The sequence below is a fragment of the Ruditapes philippinarum genome, unplaced genomic scaffold (assembly GCF_026571515.1).
Source record: "Ruditapes philippinarum isolate M1 unplaced genomic scaffold, ASM2657151v2 ctg1423_1_1_1_1, whole genome shotgun sequence".
Taxonomy (NCBI): domain Eukaryota; kingdom Metazoa; phylum Mollusca; class Bivalvia; order Venerida; family Veneridae; genus Ruditapes; species Ruditapes philippinarum.
Genome location: NW_026857723.1, coordinates 99,422 through 115,533, shown reverse-complemented (window position 1 = coordinate 115,533; position 16,112 = coordinate 99,422). Strand labels below are relative to the sequence as shown.

The window sequence follows — 16,112 nt, the reverse complement described above, 5'->3', positions numbered from 1 at the left end:
GCGTTAACCAAACTTTAATCTTTGCAACAAAACTGCATTATAATGGAGAAGAATATGTACACTAAATGCAATTTAAAGATAAAATCTTCATTATCAAACACTCTTATGACAACCAGACCGATCCGGTTTCAACCAGAACTTATTTTACACGCATCATTGCCGAAATTATCGCCTGTGGCGACGCAATTTTGAAACAGACTTTAACCAAATGAAGCGTGAGAAATATTACTCAGTACAAACGAATTTGATTGGTTAAACCGACCACGTGAATAACGGACCCGCCAAATCTGAAAGGCGTGATGGGATTTATTTACGTTTGATCACAGGTGAAATTGTTGGTTATTTTCAAATATTGTGAAGGATTTTAATTACTTTTATGTTGGATTCATTAAGTGTGTGTTGCCAAAATGGCTCTTTGTAAACCTAAGAGTGGATTAAAGCGTAAACCTTTTATGAAAAGGAGAGAGGAGAACTTGATTCGGACTTTAAATTTTCAAGATTCTGATGACGGAAGTGGCCATGATGAAGATTCCGTGTTAGGATCTAGCCCTATGTGTTCACCAGTGCGGAAACATTTGTCAAATAATTATGACGATCAGTCACCAGAATTTCTTGAACTTGATATTCCAGAATGTGCTATGATTTCAAGCCCAAAGGCGTCTAGAAGATTCACAAGGCGGAGGCGATTTTCGCCGACCCCTTTTGGTTTGGACGAAGTTGAGGAGGAAGCACAACAAGTTCCTGGATCGGAGGTTTTGAGTCCAGATGGCGGAGATATGTCGCCACCACACAGAAAATTACGTGCTCTAAGACTATTTGACACACCGCATACACCTAAGTCATTGCTGGAGAAAGCAAGAAAACGAAGACCTACTGGTGATAAACCAAGAATTGCTGTAGATAGACCTCAAGCTAATGTAAACCCTTTTACCCCTAGTCCACAGGGTAACCAGAATGATTCTGGTTACTGTGGGAGTGGGAAGAGAAGTCGTACAGAGTTAGAAAGGTATATTTCACTTAGCATAACATGAAATCAAATCTGGGTCAGGTTGTTAATTGAAAAAGAAATTCATAAAAGGTCCTTCATAAAAAGTGCATAATAAATTTGGCCAATTGTAGTAAGTCATGTAACCCTTTAAATATTTTAAGCATACATATTATCAAACCAGATAGAAAATATGGTTAATTTAAATGTCATAGAGGAGGAATGGTTAGCGCGAAGTTATTATATTATCTAGTTGTCTCGAGGCAATAGAATGTGAGGATTCTAGTACTTTTGCCCCTATTTTTGCGTAGACGGGCATTTGCCCCCTTGTAGCAAGGGTTAAATATTATCAAAATGTTATTACACTGGTGTAGCTGGTATGGTAACACAGTTGAATAGAGGTGTAACGGTTCCTTCTGATACATTGGAAGCTGGTTTTGTGAGCAACTATTTTATTCTGTTGTCAAATACAACAACTTTATTCCGGTCGGTCTATTTACCCCAAGACACCCATGGGGTAGTCTTGGGGTGTCTTTGGGTTGTCTTGGGTGTCTAAGGGTGTCTTGGGGTAGTCTTAGGGTGTCTTGGGGTAAATAGAGCGACCCACTTTATTCACGCCAAAAAATAAACATAAAGAAATGTGAGTTTTAGTCCATCTTTGAAAAGTCTATTGCTTCATTATGTTACACGCGATTAGTTTATTTAACTCGATCATCCAATCAGTGAGTGCACAGTGTTTTTCACTTAAGCAAATCAGAAAGTCAAAAAACTAAAAGGGCCACTCATTTTTAAGAGCAAATAAACAGAATTGTCAAAGACAAACAAATCATATCGAAAAATAATCAAATTGGGGTGCCGGATCAAATCAAACATTCGGTGAATAATTGCAGCCCTATAGTTAAATTGTGCTAACCCATTGCAAAGATAAAATGAAATCTTTACCACAAGTCATTTGAGACCTTGTAAAGAGGGATGAGTCATGTTCCTTAAAACAGGAATTAAATGACTCATTATTCACATCTATGACAAATACGCTTGATATCAAACACTCATGATAACAATTGTTGCTTTAGACAGGACTAGCATTTTGTTGTTTAGTTAAATTTTTAAGTTATTAATTATCATAGAAAAGAAATTTGTTTTATTGTTATATTAACTAATATATCCAATTATCCATTACATTTATTAAAATCATTTATAACTATACTTTTACTATACCACTTAACAGATTAACATTTTGAGGAGCTTTTTATGGACTTTATACGATATGTTTCATTGGTCATATTTGTTTTACAGGAGTATCCTTGATGAATCTATGGAAGATGAGGTGGATGGTGATATGCCAGCAGCTAAAGTAAGACATGTGTTCAGTGTTTCACATATTATTTCACATATTATTTCAGTGACATTACAGATCTTGTCAGGACAAACTTAAAGCAATTTTTTTTTATAATATAGAGTTTATATTTGTATTTTTCTTCTCGGATAGGCTCTGAAAAAATAGATCTGTTCTCAAGAGGCAGTAATAAACCCCTGTATTACAATAAAATGATATTTAACTGAAAAGAGGAATACTGTAAAAATTGTGCTGTCTTTCATTTTTCACACTATATAATATGATTCTGTTTTTAGTTTGGCACTATTAAATGGTCAAAATTTTAAAATGATATTGAAATATCTGGTTTTTTATTATATTATTAACATCATTTTCAGAAACTTGCATTACACGAGATCAACACATCTCGATACAATGAAGAATTCCATGAAGTATGTAAACTAGGTGATGGAGCTTTTGGAAGTGTGTATAAATGTGTTCATAGATTAGATGGATGTACTTATGCTATTAAGAAGTCAAAAACTCCAGTAGCTGGAAGTGTATATGAGTAAGTTTTTTAATACCCTAGTTAGCTAGCTTTAATAGTATTACAAGCATTACACATTTATAATAGGACAACTATCATCTGAGTATCAGATTCACTTTTAACATTCTACCTGGAATTCAAGTTTTGCAAACTAAGATATATTTACCTGGAATTCTAGTTTTGCAGACTAAGAAATATGTCTTAATTTAAATTTAATTTTGTATATTTTCTAATAGTTTTAAGGAGTCTGTAAACTAATGTTGATGCTACGAACCTGTGAGAACACTGTGATTCAATTTGCACCTTGTATTTTCCCCATCTCTTTATTTATGAACACATGATTAAATATTTATGTTTTTGTTATAGACGTAATGCCCTGAATGAAGTATATGCCCACGCTGTGCTAGGGAAACACCCCCATGTGGTACGATACTATTCTGCCTGGGCCGAGGAAGATCACATGTTTATACAGAATGAATATTGTAATGGTATGTAGATATTATTAAGTCTATAATTGTTACAGTTGAAGTTTAGATATTTACAAATCAGGACATTTTTCACATTGGTCCTTAATCCTTAACTGGCTTTTAAACTATTCCATAAGTAAGATGAAGACATTCCATAAAAACATACAAAATTTTACATTAATCTTTAATGAAGGTCTATAATAGGAACACTTTCTTGATAATAATGGTATTAGTATGTTTGATTTTTATGAATATAAGGAAAAAAATGTTCAAATTTGACTTTCAGGTGGTAGTTTAGCCGAGTATGTAGAGGAACACAGACGGACAGGTGGACATTTCTCGGAACCGGAACTTGTACAAATTTTATATCAAGTGGCACAAGGTCTTCGTTATATACATTCACAGAATCTTGTACACTTGGATATAAAACCTGGTAAGTTATAATTACACATTGTTTGAAAAATAACAAAGAAAAAATCAATTTACCCCTTTAATTAAATAAACCAATAATATGTAGCATCATCATGCAGTCGCAAAGAAACATTTCAGATACATTCTATTTAATGCGCTCACCTGCCGCTGGTTTTAATGATAGATTTTAGTTAATACTTTAAGCAAATATAAGGGCGGAAAATATTAAGTTTTTTTCAATGAATGAAAAGATAACTGTTGAAATTTTAATTTCCAGGTAACATATTCATACATCGGAATCCGAAACTGTTACAATCTCCAGAAAGTGGCCTCGAGTCATGCGAGGAAGAGGATGAATTTGAGGAAGCTGTTATATATAAAATAGGTGAGTTCTTGTGCTTAATGTAAGTGAATTGAATTGATAAAAGATTTGTTGAAGATAAAGTATTAGGTATGACACATCTCTTTGGGAATTTTTAAACAAGGTATTTCATATTATGTAACATAGCTTTGTCAGAGCTGTGTAAGCTTCTTTTCCAAAAAGATCATAACATTTTACTGTAATACTTAATATTGACAAGATGAATCTGGGTTGAGAAGAAGGTTGAAATAAAATAAATGTTCTGTTTATCTATTTCTAAGAAAAACTTTATTCTCTTATCCCACACTTGGTGATATTTTGCCAAGATTTTTTATACCATTGTTAACACTTGCCACACGTAATATTTTAAATGAACTGGTCTATCTTTTTTATTCTGGACAAGACCATTTTTTATTTATTTTTTTTTTGGAAAATTACAAAAAAATCTACTCAGTGCTGACTAAAAAGCAAAAAGTGCAGACCATGTTCAGATGGCATAGACTAGTCTACTGATCGTGGTCTGCCTTGGTTGCATGGGTACATTTTAAAGCAACCAGCAGGTCTTGAGACTTAAGATATCACATAGATATGACTTAAATGGACTAGAAAAAAGGCTTATATTAATTCAAGTATAATTTATTTCCATGTTTGATTTTCCCTAATATAACAAGAAATATAAAATAATTTTTATTTTATAGGTGATCTTGGTTTAGTAACATCAGTAACAAACCCGTGTGTAGAAGATGGTGACTGTAGATATCTGGCCAGTGAAATCCTCGCAGAAAACTACGATCATTTAACGAAAGCCGACATTTTCTCACTTGGACTTACTATGTTTGAACTGGTGAGTAGAGTGTTTTAATAATTATTTTATATATGAATGTATGTTCAGCAAACTAATGCATGTATTTTAAAATAACCATGATATTTGAATGCTTTAATTAGTTTTGCTTTAAGATAAACAAGCAAGCAATATTTTTCTTATATGTTAAAGTTAATTGATTAAATTAGATTTTCATTTTAAAATGTTGTTATTAAATGCAGAAGTTGATTGCGTTATTTAGTTATTTGTTATTTTTTGAAATATGATGTTTTGCACAATGCTGCTTGACAAGAAGTTAACATTTGGTAATGTATTGTTTCAGGGTGGAGGTGGTGAGTTACCTAAGAACGGAGATGAGTGGCATGCCATAAGAAGAGGGGAGCTACCAGACCTACCCCACTACTCTCAACAACTTAATGAATTACTGAAGGTATAATATTTCTAACTTTTTGTGTTAAATGTAGAGCTGTCATTGATAAAGTGCAAAGCATATCAACGATATATTGATATCGGATGACAAATATCAACAATACACCGATATATTGTTTACTACCTATAATTACTTGTCTCTCATTCACTTTCATACAATTTACATGTTTAAATGATTTCATTTGAAAATATTGTTTCTATCGATGACAGCTCTAGTCAAATGAATAAAGAGTATATAGCAGTCGATATAGTATGTGTACATGTAAGCTGGACAAATATAGTATGATTTCGGTTTGAGCTTATGAATAAGTTGCTATGGACATCTGTACGAGTATTGAATATTGATGTACCAAGTTCTTGATTGTTATTTTATGAAACTTTTTATAATTATTTCAGAGTATGGTACATGCTGACCCAAAACAACGTCCGACTTCCCATGCTGTATCGCAACATCCTGCACTTTCCCTCCAGGGGAAAAAATCGAGAGCTCAGTTGAAAAAAGAATTGAATGAAGAGAGATTCAAGAACCAACTTCTATCACAGTAAGTCAGTTTACTTGTTACCATGATTATGTAATGAACTTACCCAGCTCTATTTGGTCTGCTTGGATTTTGGCAGTCCATAATTAGTTCAAGGGATTTTAAATATCTTAGATGGTTATCTTGAGAAAACATAGAAAAAGTGTCAAGTTGGACAATATTTATGTACAGGATAGCCTGTCTAGACCAAGCCTGGCCTAGACTGTTGTTATAGGTGTGTAACTATTGCTGATCAAATTGATAAAAATCAGTAAACATTAAGGGATTAATATACATGTATTATGTAGAAACTATTAGTATTACAAAAAATAGTTTTGTTTACATTGGGTCTTTGGCATTGTGATGAACTGTTAGGGAAAAGTTTTTTCATCAACTATTTTGCAAAAAAGTCCATTTCTGAGTCTCTTATTTTCAATTTTTCTTTTCTATTTTATAACATTGTTTTGTTTTATTTTCTTTCAGAAAACTTGTAGAAGCAACCAAATGTTTGACCCAGAATGTGCCAAGTTCTAAATTTACATTACCACGACTAACAGTAGGTAACCCACGGTTGCTAGGCAACAAGATGAAGAGGAGTATGAGTCTGTCAGCTTTCTGAGAACATCCACAAATAAAATATTTGAATGAATTATAAAGACAACAGTATTTTATACAGCTAGTTAATTTAAATCTTGACAAAAGTGATAGTTGAATCAAATATAGGGCATCAAATGACTTTGCAATCAAGTATAATAAATTGATTATCTGTTTCTTTAAAATCTTTATATGAAATATATTTCTTTGGGAATTGAACAAACTTTAAAGTGATTATAAAAATAATGAGTATAAAAAAAAATAGAAAAACAATTCTATTGTGTTGCATCATTATTTTTGAATAAATCTAAATCTGGCGGTTGGATTTGTTTTTAAATATATTTGAGTGTGTACTATGGAATTGACAAAAAATATGAAACAAAAAAGGGGCAAAAAGTTGACAGAAAGTGAGAAGTTGTGATAAAGAAGGGAGATGAGAAGTTGGGTGATAACTGTGATTTTGTGCTGCATTAAAAATTCTTACATTGTATATAGACAATTATTTTGTATATATAGATGTCCTGTAATATCTCGTGTTTTAAGTTGGTACTTAAGTGAATTAAAGAATAAATTGATTGATCCCCACTTTAAAAACTTTGAACTTGGAAAGAGGTTATTCCTTTCGTTTTTAACATAGGATTTTACAAACTTCAGATGTTTTTATTTTAGATGTATTTTCATGCTTTAAAGTTTTACGAATTTGCAAAATATAGGTGATTTTGATAAAAACTCAAATATATAAATAAGGTAATGTAGCTTAACAACAAAATAGTCAAAAACAACTTGGAAATATAGCTTTAAATAGTTGATAGATAGGTTAGGAGGGTAATCGAGGGTAAAGTTTCAAATAACTACATATCCCGTAGAATAATCTGTTTTCTTAATGACATAATTCAATGCATTGATTGCTGTAACTTGTCATTCCGTCCTAGATCACTCTGAATATATTTTCTACTAAAAATAATGTGATTTGTTAAATGTAAGTAAGGAATAATAATATATAGGCTAACAACATAATTCCTTAAGTACTGACTTGAAATGTTGAGATAGATTTGGACAATGGTGCTTATCAAAATGTGTTCACTAAACTGTGTGCTACAATGATAGACTAAATATATTTGTCTCTAGATGAAATGCAATACATCTGTTAAAAATTTGTTTTCAATTCAGATAATTTCATCAATTTCTGTGTTTATGTTACGAAGATTTTTCAAGCTGTTATGTCGGCACCAGTCGTCATGATGGCAGTATTTGTGAAATTCTTGTAAATTCCATTTCTTAATACAGAAAATGATGAAAGTTTACTGAATTAGAACAAATTATTAATGGAGTAATTCCTAAAAATGTGTGGTGTGATGAATAGCTTACACAAGAATAACACAGTGGTGTAGGGCTTCACTGCATTTTTGAATTTGATTATTTTCACATTGCCTTGATGCTATTGGACCTGATTGTACTTTGCTTGTTATGGAATTTTAAATGCTATTTTTGATCTGAAGTTATTTTACTATTAATAAGGAACACAATTATTTTCAAAATTTTTGAAGTTTTTTCTTTTTTCATATTTTCTTTTATATTTTAGATTTGAATGATGTATGTGTAAGGTATATTAGAGTATTGATGAAACAATGTGTTTGAAGCTGGACTTGTGTTTATTCTTTTTTCTATAGTCACCTTTTTTCAAATTAAGTGGGGTTTTGTGTTGTTAATTTTTTAAAACAAAATATTGATGAACTTTATGATGAAATAGAAAAGTAACCAAGAAATAAAAATCTGATCAAATTTAACTATATGATTGATTCGAATATAGATATTACTAATAAATGATTATTTAATACCATGCATTTTTTTTTTGTTCTGAATAAATTTTTAGGATGATAAAAAGAATTATAAAAATTATTGTCAAAAAGAGGTATATTTTCAATAAAACTGTTGATAGTGTGCAAATAATTTAATATTTCATTTTCAATGTCTTTTTTTGCACAAGAATGGGGAATAAAGTCAATACAGAGGCAGATAATAGTTATCTTTGAAGACAGCTTGTATAATACTATTTGCGAGAGAGAATGAATTACATAAGACTATAGACTGTAGGCAGTATTTATTGATGAATGTCTGTGTAATGAAAGGAGCGGCGAGAGTGATTTATTTCATGTATGTTGTATTGTGATCTTATTATGAAAGTTACACTTATTTTAGTCCTTATGATAATCTTTTATTCTATTAAAGTGAAAGGAAAAGAAATTCCAACATTTTAAAACAATTTTATTTTTCATTTTAATCTCATTTACTCCATTATTAGATCATGTTTACATAGAATGTAGAAATGTTTGAAAATAAGGCAGAATTTCATAAGTTTTTACAAAACAAAATTTTTATTTCATTCAACATTTTTTTCATGTTGCTTGAAATAATTTTTGTAAATATTTTATGATTTGTTTTTTTTACTGCACATTTTCAAGCATTGTTGTTTGTTATACACCATTCCAAGTAACGATTTAGTTTCAATATTTGCACAATTTTTACTGAGAAAATCATGTGTATTAGTTTATATTTGTGTCTAAATTAGAAGATAATCATGGTGGAATGTTGCTATAAAGTTCAATTTTCTTTACAGGATGATTTCTTGTCTAATAATTTCTTTCATGTAAATGTCATTTACCATTAAACAATATTCAGGAATCAAATTCAAATTGATCAAAACATTTAGGATCAATGTCGGATAATTGGTTAGTTAATTTTTTACATTTTTTTTTTTTGCTGTATAAGAGATACAAAAGTAAGCTTTTACTCATGAATTCTCACTGTATTGATGCATTTGTTTGTATGATTTATCTGATGTTTTATGTTTTCTATATGTCATGTCTTCTACGTGTTTATGCAGTTTTAATATTTGATATTTTTATCTCCTGTTATCAGTGCTTTTAAATGATTTTATATGCTTGTACAAATGGAGAAATTACATTGTGTAAAGTGATAATTTCCAGTGTGCATGGAATTTATGCCAAATCTTAGATAGAAAATATTGTAAATAAAGGTATTCTAATAAATAAGCATGTGTTTGTAAAAATATTACTCCAGGGTATAGTGTGATTCTAGAATGGTAATTCCGTAACCCTTGTGGACAGCAATAGATTCTACCCACATTTCCAAATTGAACCAATGCAAACCTATATGAATCTTACACCGGTTGCAGGTACAGACAGGAATATCTAGACAAGGGTGACTGTTTACGGCGGTAATGAGGCTTTGCAGAGTTTCCGCTAAACAGTAACCCCGAGAGCTACATATTCCTGTCTGCACCGACAGACGGTGTTTGATTCTTTTTCTTGCATATTACGTATCTATTATTGTTTGTACCATCCAACACTGCACGAAGTGTAGCACAACTTGGGATAACTCTCTCAATATGACCTATTATCATGACCTATACACCAGTCTCGTCTTGTGTGTAACATTCACATCAGAGCTACTATCAGGAGTGTTGCACAGCAATTTTAAAACCTATCGGAGGGGGGTGGGGGGTAGGATTTATAATATCCAGAAAACAAAGTATCTCCCCCGGAATATTTGACTGTTAGTCATCAGTTAGTCACTAAGTTTTACAGAGTTAAATCACTAAAAGTCCATACCAGAGTTAAGGCTCTTGGTCAGTGGTCTATAATGACGCTGTAGAAATGTTGAGATTTATATGAATATTATTCATGGTTCAGAAATTCAAACTGGCATACTAAACTTCAATTTCCAATACTAAAGGGAATAATATAATTAAAAGACGATATAAAGGTTATTTTTCTTGTCACAGACCTACCTACAGCACAACTCAATCAATTAAAGCGAAAGATTTGTGATCTTGACAAAATTACTAATCGGTCTTACGGATGATACTTTAAATTGAGGTCCTGTGTTTGAGTACTTAAACCTTTGGCATGTTGAAGAACAAGAAGATTCTAGAATTAGGGCATCTTTCTGTATCTTGCACTATCCTCCAAAATCTAAAATGACTAATACTCTCTCTGGAGGACTCGACCATATGGGCAACCAGTGGCGAGTATAAATAAACTCGAATACAAAATGGCCTTATACACACTCACTCGGTCACAAGTTGTATTTGACAAAAAGATAAGAAAGAACTTTGATAAAATGAACAGTTTATTAACAACAATGGACTTATAACACTATATACAAATTATGGTAACAACAGGTATCAGTGTAATAATATATTATATCACATACATCTTGGATTTCCATAAAATTGAAAAAAAAAATAAACAAGGAGGAACAAAGATGATGAAATAAATAACTTACAGGTAGGTAAATATTGTCTCATGGAATATGATATACAATGTTATATTGCCTTGTATAAACTGTCCAAACAAAACTTGCATCAGTACGGTTGTTAAAATCCAATATTCATCATTAAAGAATTGGGATTATTTTGAAATAATGACGAATTTCCCTTTCGTCCTTTTTCTAGGAAGTTTTTGGGAAGATATCATTTCATGAGAAAGATTTAGTTCTTTTAAGAGACATTTCAAAATTATAACAACATTTTAGTCCCAAATACTCTTATACAGGGCAAACCATACAGCTAATAAGATATAATCATTAAGTTCTTATAAATTCTGGAAAATGATACATGTTTTATGTTCAAAAAGTTTATATTGCACAAAATTTAACCAACTTATTTTTATAGATAGGTTATGAGACATGTTTGTATAGGAGGATGAATGCATAGTTAAATTGCTATAGTAACATTAAAGCCTTCTAGCTGTAAATGAAACATCTGAGTAGAATTCAAGCTTTCTATATAGAAATGTTTAGATATTCTGAGTAGAAGCTGTATATATCATCGAGTGCCCGTAATATGTCCTTGTCAAAGAGTTAAAACTGTTTATGTTACAAAGTCTTTTGTCATCTAACTGTTTACAGAACATGTTAACATTCTGTGTAGAACACCTGCTTATAGAATACATGTAATTATTATTCTAGTTAACAAATTTATGTATAAATTTCAAAATAAAAGTCATTTTAGCACTATCTCATATCAAAGTATACAGCACTATCACAATAATAAGATTCAATTTGTAGAAACTGGATGTAGGGATAAACAATTTGTACAATGTGCAGTTGTGTTGTACTGTTAACCAACAGATTATAATTTGATTATCATACTAGTCAACAAAAGACCAAAATCCCTCAATAAAAAGCAATCAATGAAAAAAATGCAAACTGCAAATCGGTAGGATTTTAAAAATATTTTGATTGTTTGATTGAGAAAAGTAGATTTAAGAATAGAACATTGTCAAACATGAAGCCATTCTATATTACAATAATTGATATGTTTTTTTTTACTGAATATTGTGTAAACAAAACCCTTTTTACTGAATATTGTGTGAACAAAACCCTTTTTACTGAATATTGTGAGAACAAAACCCTTTTTACTGAATATTGTGAGAACAAAACCCTTTTTACTGAATATTGTGAGAACAAAACCCTTTTTACTGAATATTATGTAAACAAAACCCTTTTTACTGAATATTGTGTGAACAAAACCCTTACTGAATATTGTGTGAACAAAACCCTTTTTACTGAATTTACGTTATTGCTTTCATGACATTGCATTTTTTTAGTAAGATATTTATCCCCTGTAACAAGGCTTTTGGTTCGTGGTTTATATACTTTTTAAGTAACCTTTTATAATTTTAACAAAAGTTAACAGAGGCAGGTTTACCAATATTAAGTTTTGTTCTATAACCATATCAAACATTATGTGTAAAACATGAGTTCTTGAATAACATACAATGTTATAGCACCATTCTTTTAACATCAACAGTCCTATATTTATCATTCTGCATCACAACATTTCACAATCTGTTCTTACATTCGAAAAATACATGTACTTATCTTAACATTAAACAAAAAGGTTTCGAAAAAAAAACAAAAACAAAAAACATGAAAAGAAAAGCATTTTATTTTGTATAAGAAAGTGTTGCAATGTAATTTACATTCTTGGATCTTTATCTTTACTTAGAAAAGCATAAGGCAAAATTATGACTTATTTTTTTTTCCTTTAAATTTTGCCAAGTATGTGCCAATAATCAACAAATAAAGTTTAAAAATTTAACAACAGCTTTTATAAGTTAAAACATTAGTACAATTATTTTACCTATAGACAATCTAAAAGATCTGATTTGAAATAACATTCATGTAAAAATAATATATTCAATATTACATGTCACAAATGATACAAGTTTAGTATACTAAACAAGTTGAAATAACTTATTTTTTACTTCTAGATATTTTGTAAATACAACTTGAATGTTATGTAGTTAAACAGAAAGTTTGTAAGAACAATAGAAACTTATGTCCAGGATAAAATTCTGGATGACTAAAGATTACACCGCATACAACTCACTTCTACAATTATACTAATTTATTGTTAATCAATATTGCAAATGTTTATAATTGGATTGCTAAATTGTTTGCCATCACTGAATGCCTGGCAAATAACCTCAGTATTAACACTGAATTCTCCTTCGACCATGTTTCCTTTTTATATATGTCACATCATTGTTTAAAACATTTTCAACAGCTGAAAAACATCTAACTTAAGATGTTTCGAAAACAAAATTTCAAAAATTAAAAATCTTGTCTGAAAGACAATCGAAAAAAATAAAGCTTGTCCCGAAATTTGTAAAATGTAATAAAACTAAACAATGTGTAACATTAAAGTGGTGGTCTGCCATAATGTCTATAGTCTATGAGAGATGCCGAGCTGGCGGGGAAAAGGGAGATAATCACTGATAGTACTGCCATCACTATGAAGAAACAGCCCATTGTCATTCTTATTCTCCAACCAGATATTTTAATCTTTGGTACCGCTTCATGAAAACGCTCTGTCAGCAATTCTTTTAGACTTCTGAAAAAGTAAAACAAAATGCCTCTGCAGTAAAGCAAGGAACAGCGGAAACAGTATCTGTAATCAAATACTGAGTTAAATATAATTATGGGTGGCAACATATTCAGGCACATCTGTGCCAGCTGATCATGGTCTGCACTGTTTGTTGTTCAGTCAGTCCATATTTTGAAATTTTCTTAAAAAATAATGAATGGTTTTTATCCAGACTGTAGGACACACAGGTCAATTCAAGATATTTAGCTTGGTAAGAATTAATTTGATGTCTTTAATTCAAGTTTTAAAAGAAGTGCAAAAATAAAAGATTATTACAGTTTGTTGAAATGTGTAATACAGAAATCAATAAGAAATGCAGGACAAATGTATTTACACATACAGAGAAACTTACTTTGGTTCTTCGATCTGGTTATCAATAGAGTCCATAATTTCTCCCAAACTTTCATTGATGTTATTCTGTTGTTCTCGTAGACTGGACAAATCTTGACCGAGACTTGCACGCATACCTTGCTCATATCTGGTGTAAATATAATAAATATATGCACATAAAATCTTACAATATTGGCGGTACTTGTGACATTTGAAGTATATTGTATGCAACTTGAGTAGGGCTTGAACCCACAATACCAGACAATTCAAATAATATTAACAGTGCATTATAATATAAATCAAATAAGCTTGTTCATTCTAAAGTGGTCTTACTGTATAAATATTATATAACCTGTTGTAAATACATTTTTATGTCTTAACAAGATTTATGCTTGCATCAGCACAAATCGTACCACTTATTATCAATCATCTCACAAACACTGAATATAAAAATAACTGTTTTCAAGTAAGTAATAGTGATATAATAAGAAACTATTATAGCATATATATTACCCCTTTTTAAAAGCTTCTTCTTCTAAATTCTTTTGTTTTTCTTTATCTTGAACATCAATGTGTTTGTTTGGGCTGAAAAAGAAAACAAATAGGTTATATTTTTTTACAGATATCCTCCAGTGAGATGTTATAATTTGCCACCCTTTGTTGTTCAAGTGGCAATTTGCTGTACAAGCTATACACATTCTTGAAGAACATTAAAATATACATCAACCATACATAACAATCAACTTGAAGTGTACATTACATCTAAATCCATATAATACAAGCATATGCCACTGTGATCAAGGGCAGTAACTACACTGTAAATTATCCTTGTAAATATCACTAATTGTTAAGTCTTCTAACAATGTTTTGTAAATAAAAACACAATAATATTTTCATAGTACAACTAATCATGAATATTTGAAAAATGCTCACTTGAGTGTTTCAAAATGATACTATTTTCAAGGCAGGTTTAATGCAATATATGCACATGAAAAATATCATGTAACTCACAGCTGCATCATGTGAGAATTTTGATATTTCAACAAAATTTTAATAGTAAACATCCTTATAATGAAAGAATTTTAAATTACTATGGAAACATTTTACCTTTCCATAGAATAGTATTTACAACTTTTATATAAAAGATATATTATATAAGTATGTAAGAATAATACACAGAGCAAGATGAAAGGAGTTGCGTCACAACAAAACCATCATAGTGCGTCAGCGACCAGCATGGATCCAGACCAGCCTGTGCATCCGCGCAGTCTGATCAGGGTACATGCTGTTTGCTTACAAACCCTATTACAATTAGAGAAACTGATAGCGAACAGCATGGATCCTGATCAGACTGCGCGGATGCGCAGGCTGGTCTGGATCCATGCTGGTCGCAAACACACTATATTGGTTTTGCCATGGCTAGGCTCACAGTATTTACCTATCTGATGAATTATCGCGGGAAACTTGGGGTGTGTTTGCCGGAGTTACATGCTGCACATGGTTCTGTTTCTCTAGTGATGCTCGCCGTAATGTGTTAGCTACTGCAGTTTTTACTGTCGTAGATGCAATCACTGCCTGGAATCTGCTACGTGCATCCTGCAAAAACAACATCTACAGGCTTAAATACATAAACTTTAAAATCAAAATTGAAATATTTAATGAATTAATGAAAAGATTCTGTCCATTCGTCATGCATTGGGAAAAAGTAATGTGATTGAATTTTGGTTATAAAACTTAAAGGAAGAGACTAGTCTAAACTCTAGGCTGTGATTGGCTGATTCAAGGTTGAAAATGGACCAATGAAATTGTCTTGATTTATAATCAATCTCTATGTTAAGCTTTATAACCAAAGAAACTACCGGTTGTAAAATATGCAGATATATATATATATATGAACCTTTTCATTAATTCAGCTAGAGCTTACATTAAATCATGAGATAAATAATTATCTAATATATGAAAACTACATTTTCATTTATTTTTTATTGAAATATTCTATAGAGTAAAAGCTTTAGTTGAATGCAAATAAAAGAAGTTTTTACATTTGAATAAGTAGCAAGCAATATAATTGTTATTATCAATGCTGAATCAATTTTAAAGTAACTTATTTCTATAAATGATCCGCGTCACGACAAAACCAACATAGTGCGTTTGCGACCAGCATGGATCCAGACCAGCCTTCACATCCGCGCAGTCTGATCAGGATCCATGCTTTTCGATTTCAGTTTCTTTACTTGTAATAGGGTTGGTAAGCGAACAACATGGATCCTGATCAGACTGCGCAGGCTGGTCTGGATCCATGCTGGTTGCAAACACACAATGTTGGTTTTATTGTGACGCGGCTCAAATGATCTGAAATATATATGTGGTTATTTAT

The 16,112-nt window shown here is 31.1% G+C and overlaps 2 protein-coding genes across 17 annotated transcripts in view; one reads left to right on the top strand and one right to left on the bottom strand.

Moving 5' to 3' along the window:
• Window positions 1–272: 272 nt before the first annotated feature.
• Window positions 273–9,503, top strand: LOC132750699 (wee1-like protein kinase 1-A). The gene is made up of 10 exons (XM_060740727.1): window positions 273–1,006; window positions 2,282–2,339; window positions 2,699–2,868; window positions 3,214–3,335; window positions 3,601–3,747; window positions 4,003–4,110; window positions 4,785–4,930; window positions 5,232–5,339; window positions 5,735–5,880; window positions 6,340–9,503. Exons 1-10 carry the CDS (start codon window positions 408–410, stop codon window positions 6,473–6,475), a joined length of 1,740 nt encoding a protein of 579 aa, XP_060596710.1. The 5' UTR covers window positions 273–407; the 3' UTR covers window positions 6,476–9,503.
• Window positions 9,504–10,584: 1,081 nt separating this feature from the next.
• The window catches only part of LOC132750697 (inositol 1,4,5-triphosphate receptor associated 1-like), a 90,539-nt gene continuing 85,011 nt past the window's right edge, over window positions 10,585–16,112 (bottom strand). For all 16 annotated transcript variants that reach the window (XM_060740713.1, XM_060740710.1, XM_060740711.1 and 13 more), the window contains 4 exons: window positions 15,174–15,331; window positions 14,249–14,320; window positions 13,758–13,883; window positions 10,585–13,372 (listed from right to left, as the gene is read on the bottom strand). In XM_060740713.1, coding sequence (XP_060596696.1) covers window positions 13,180–13,372; window positions 13,758–13,883; window positions 14,249–14,320; window positions 15,174–15,331 — 549 coding nt within the window. In that variant the 3' untranslated portion in view covers window positions 10,585–13,179. The remainder of the gene's footprint in view (window positions 13,373–13,757; window positions 13,884–14,248; window positions 14,321–15,173; window positions 15,332–16,112) is intronic.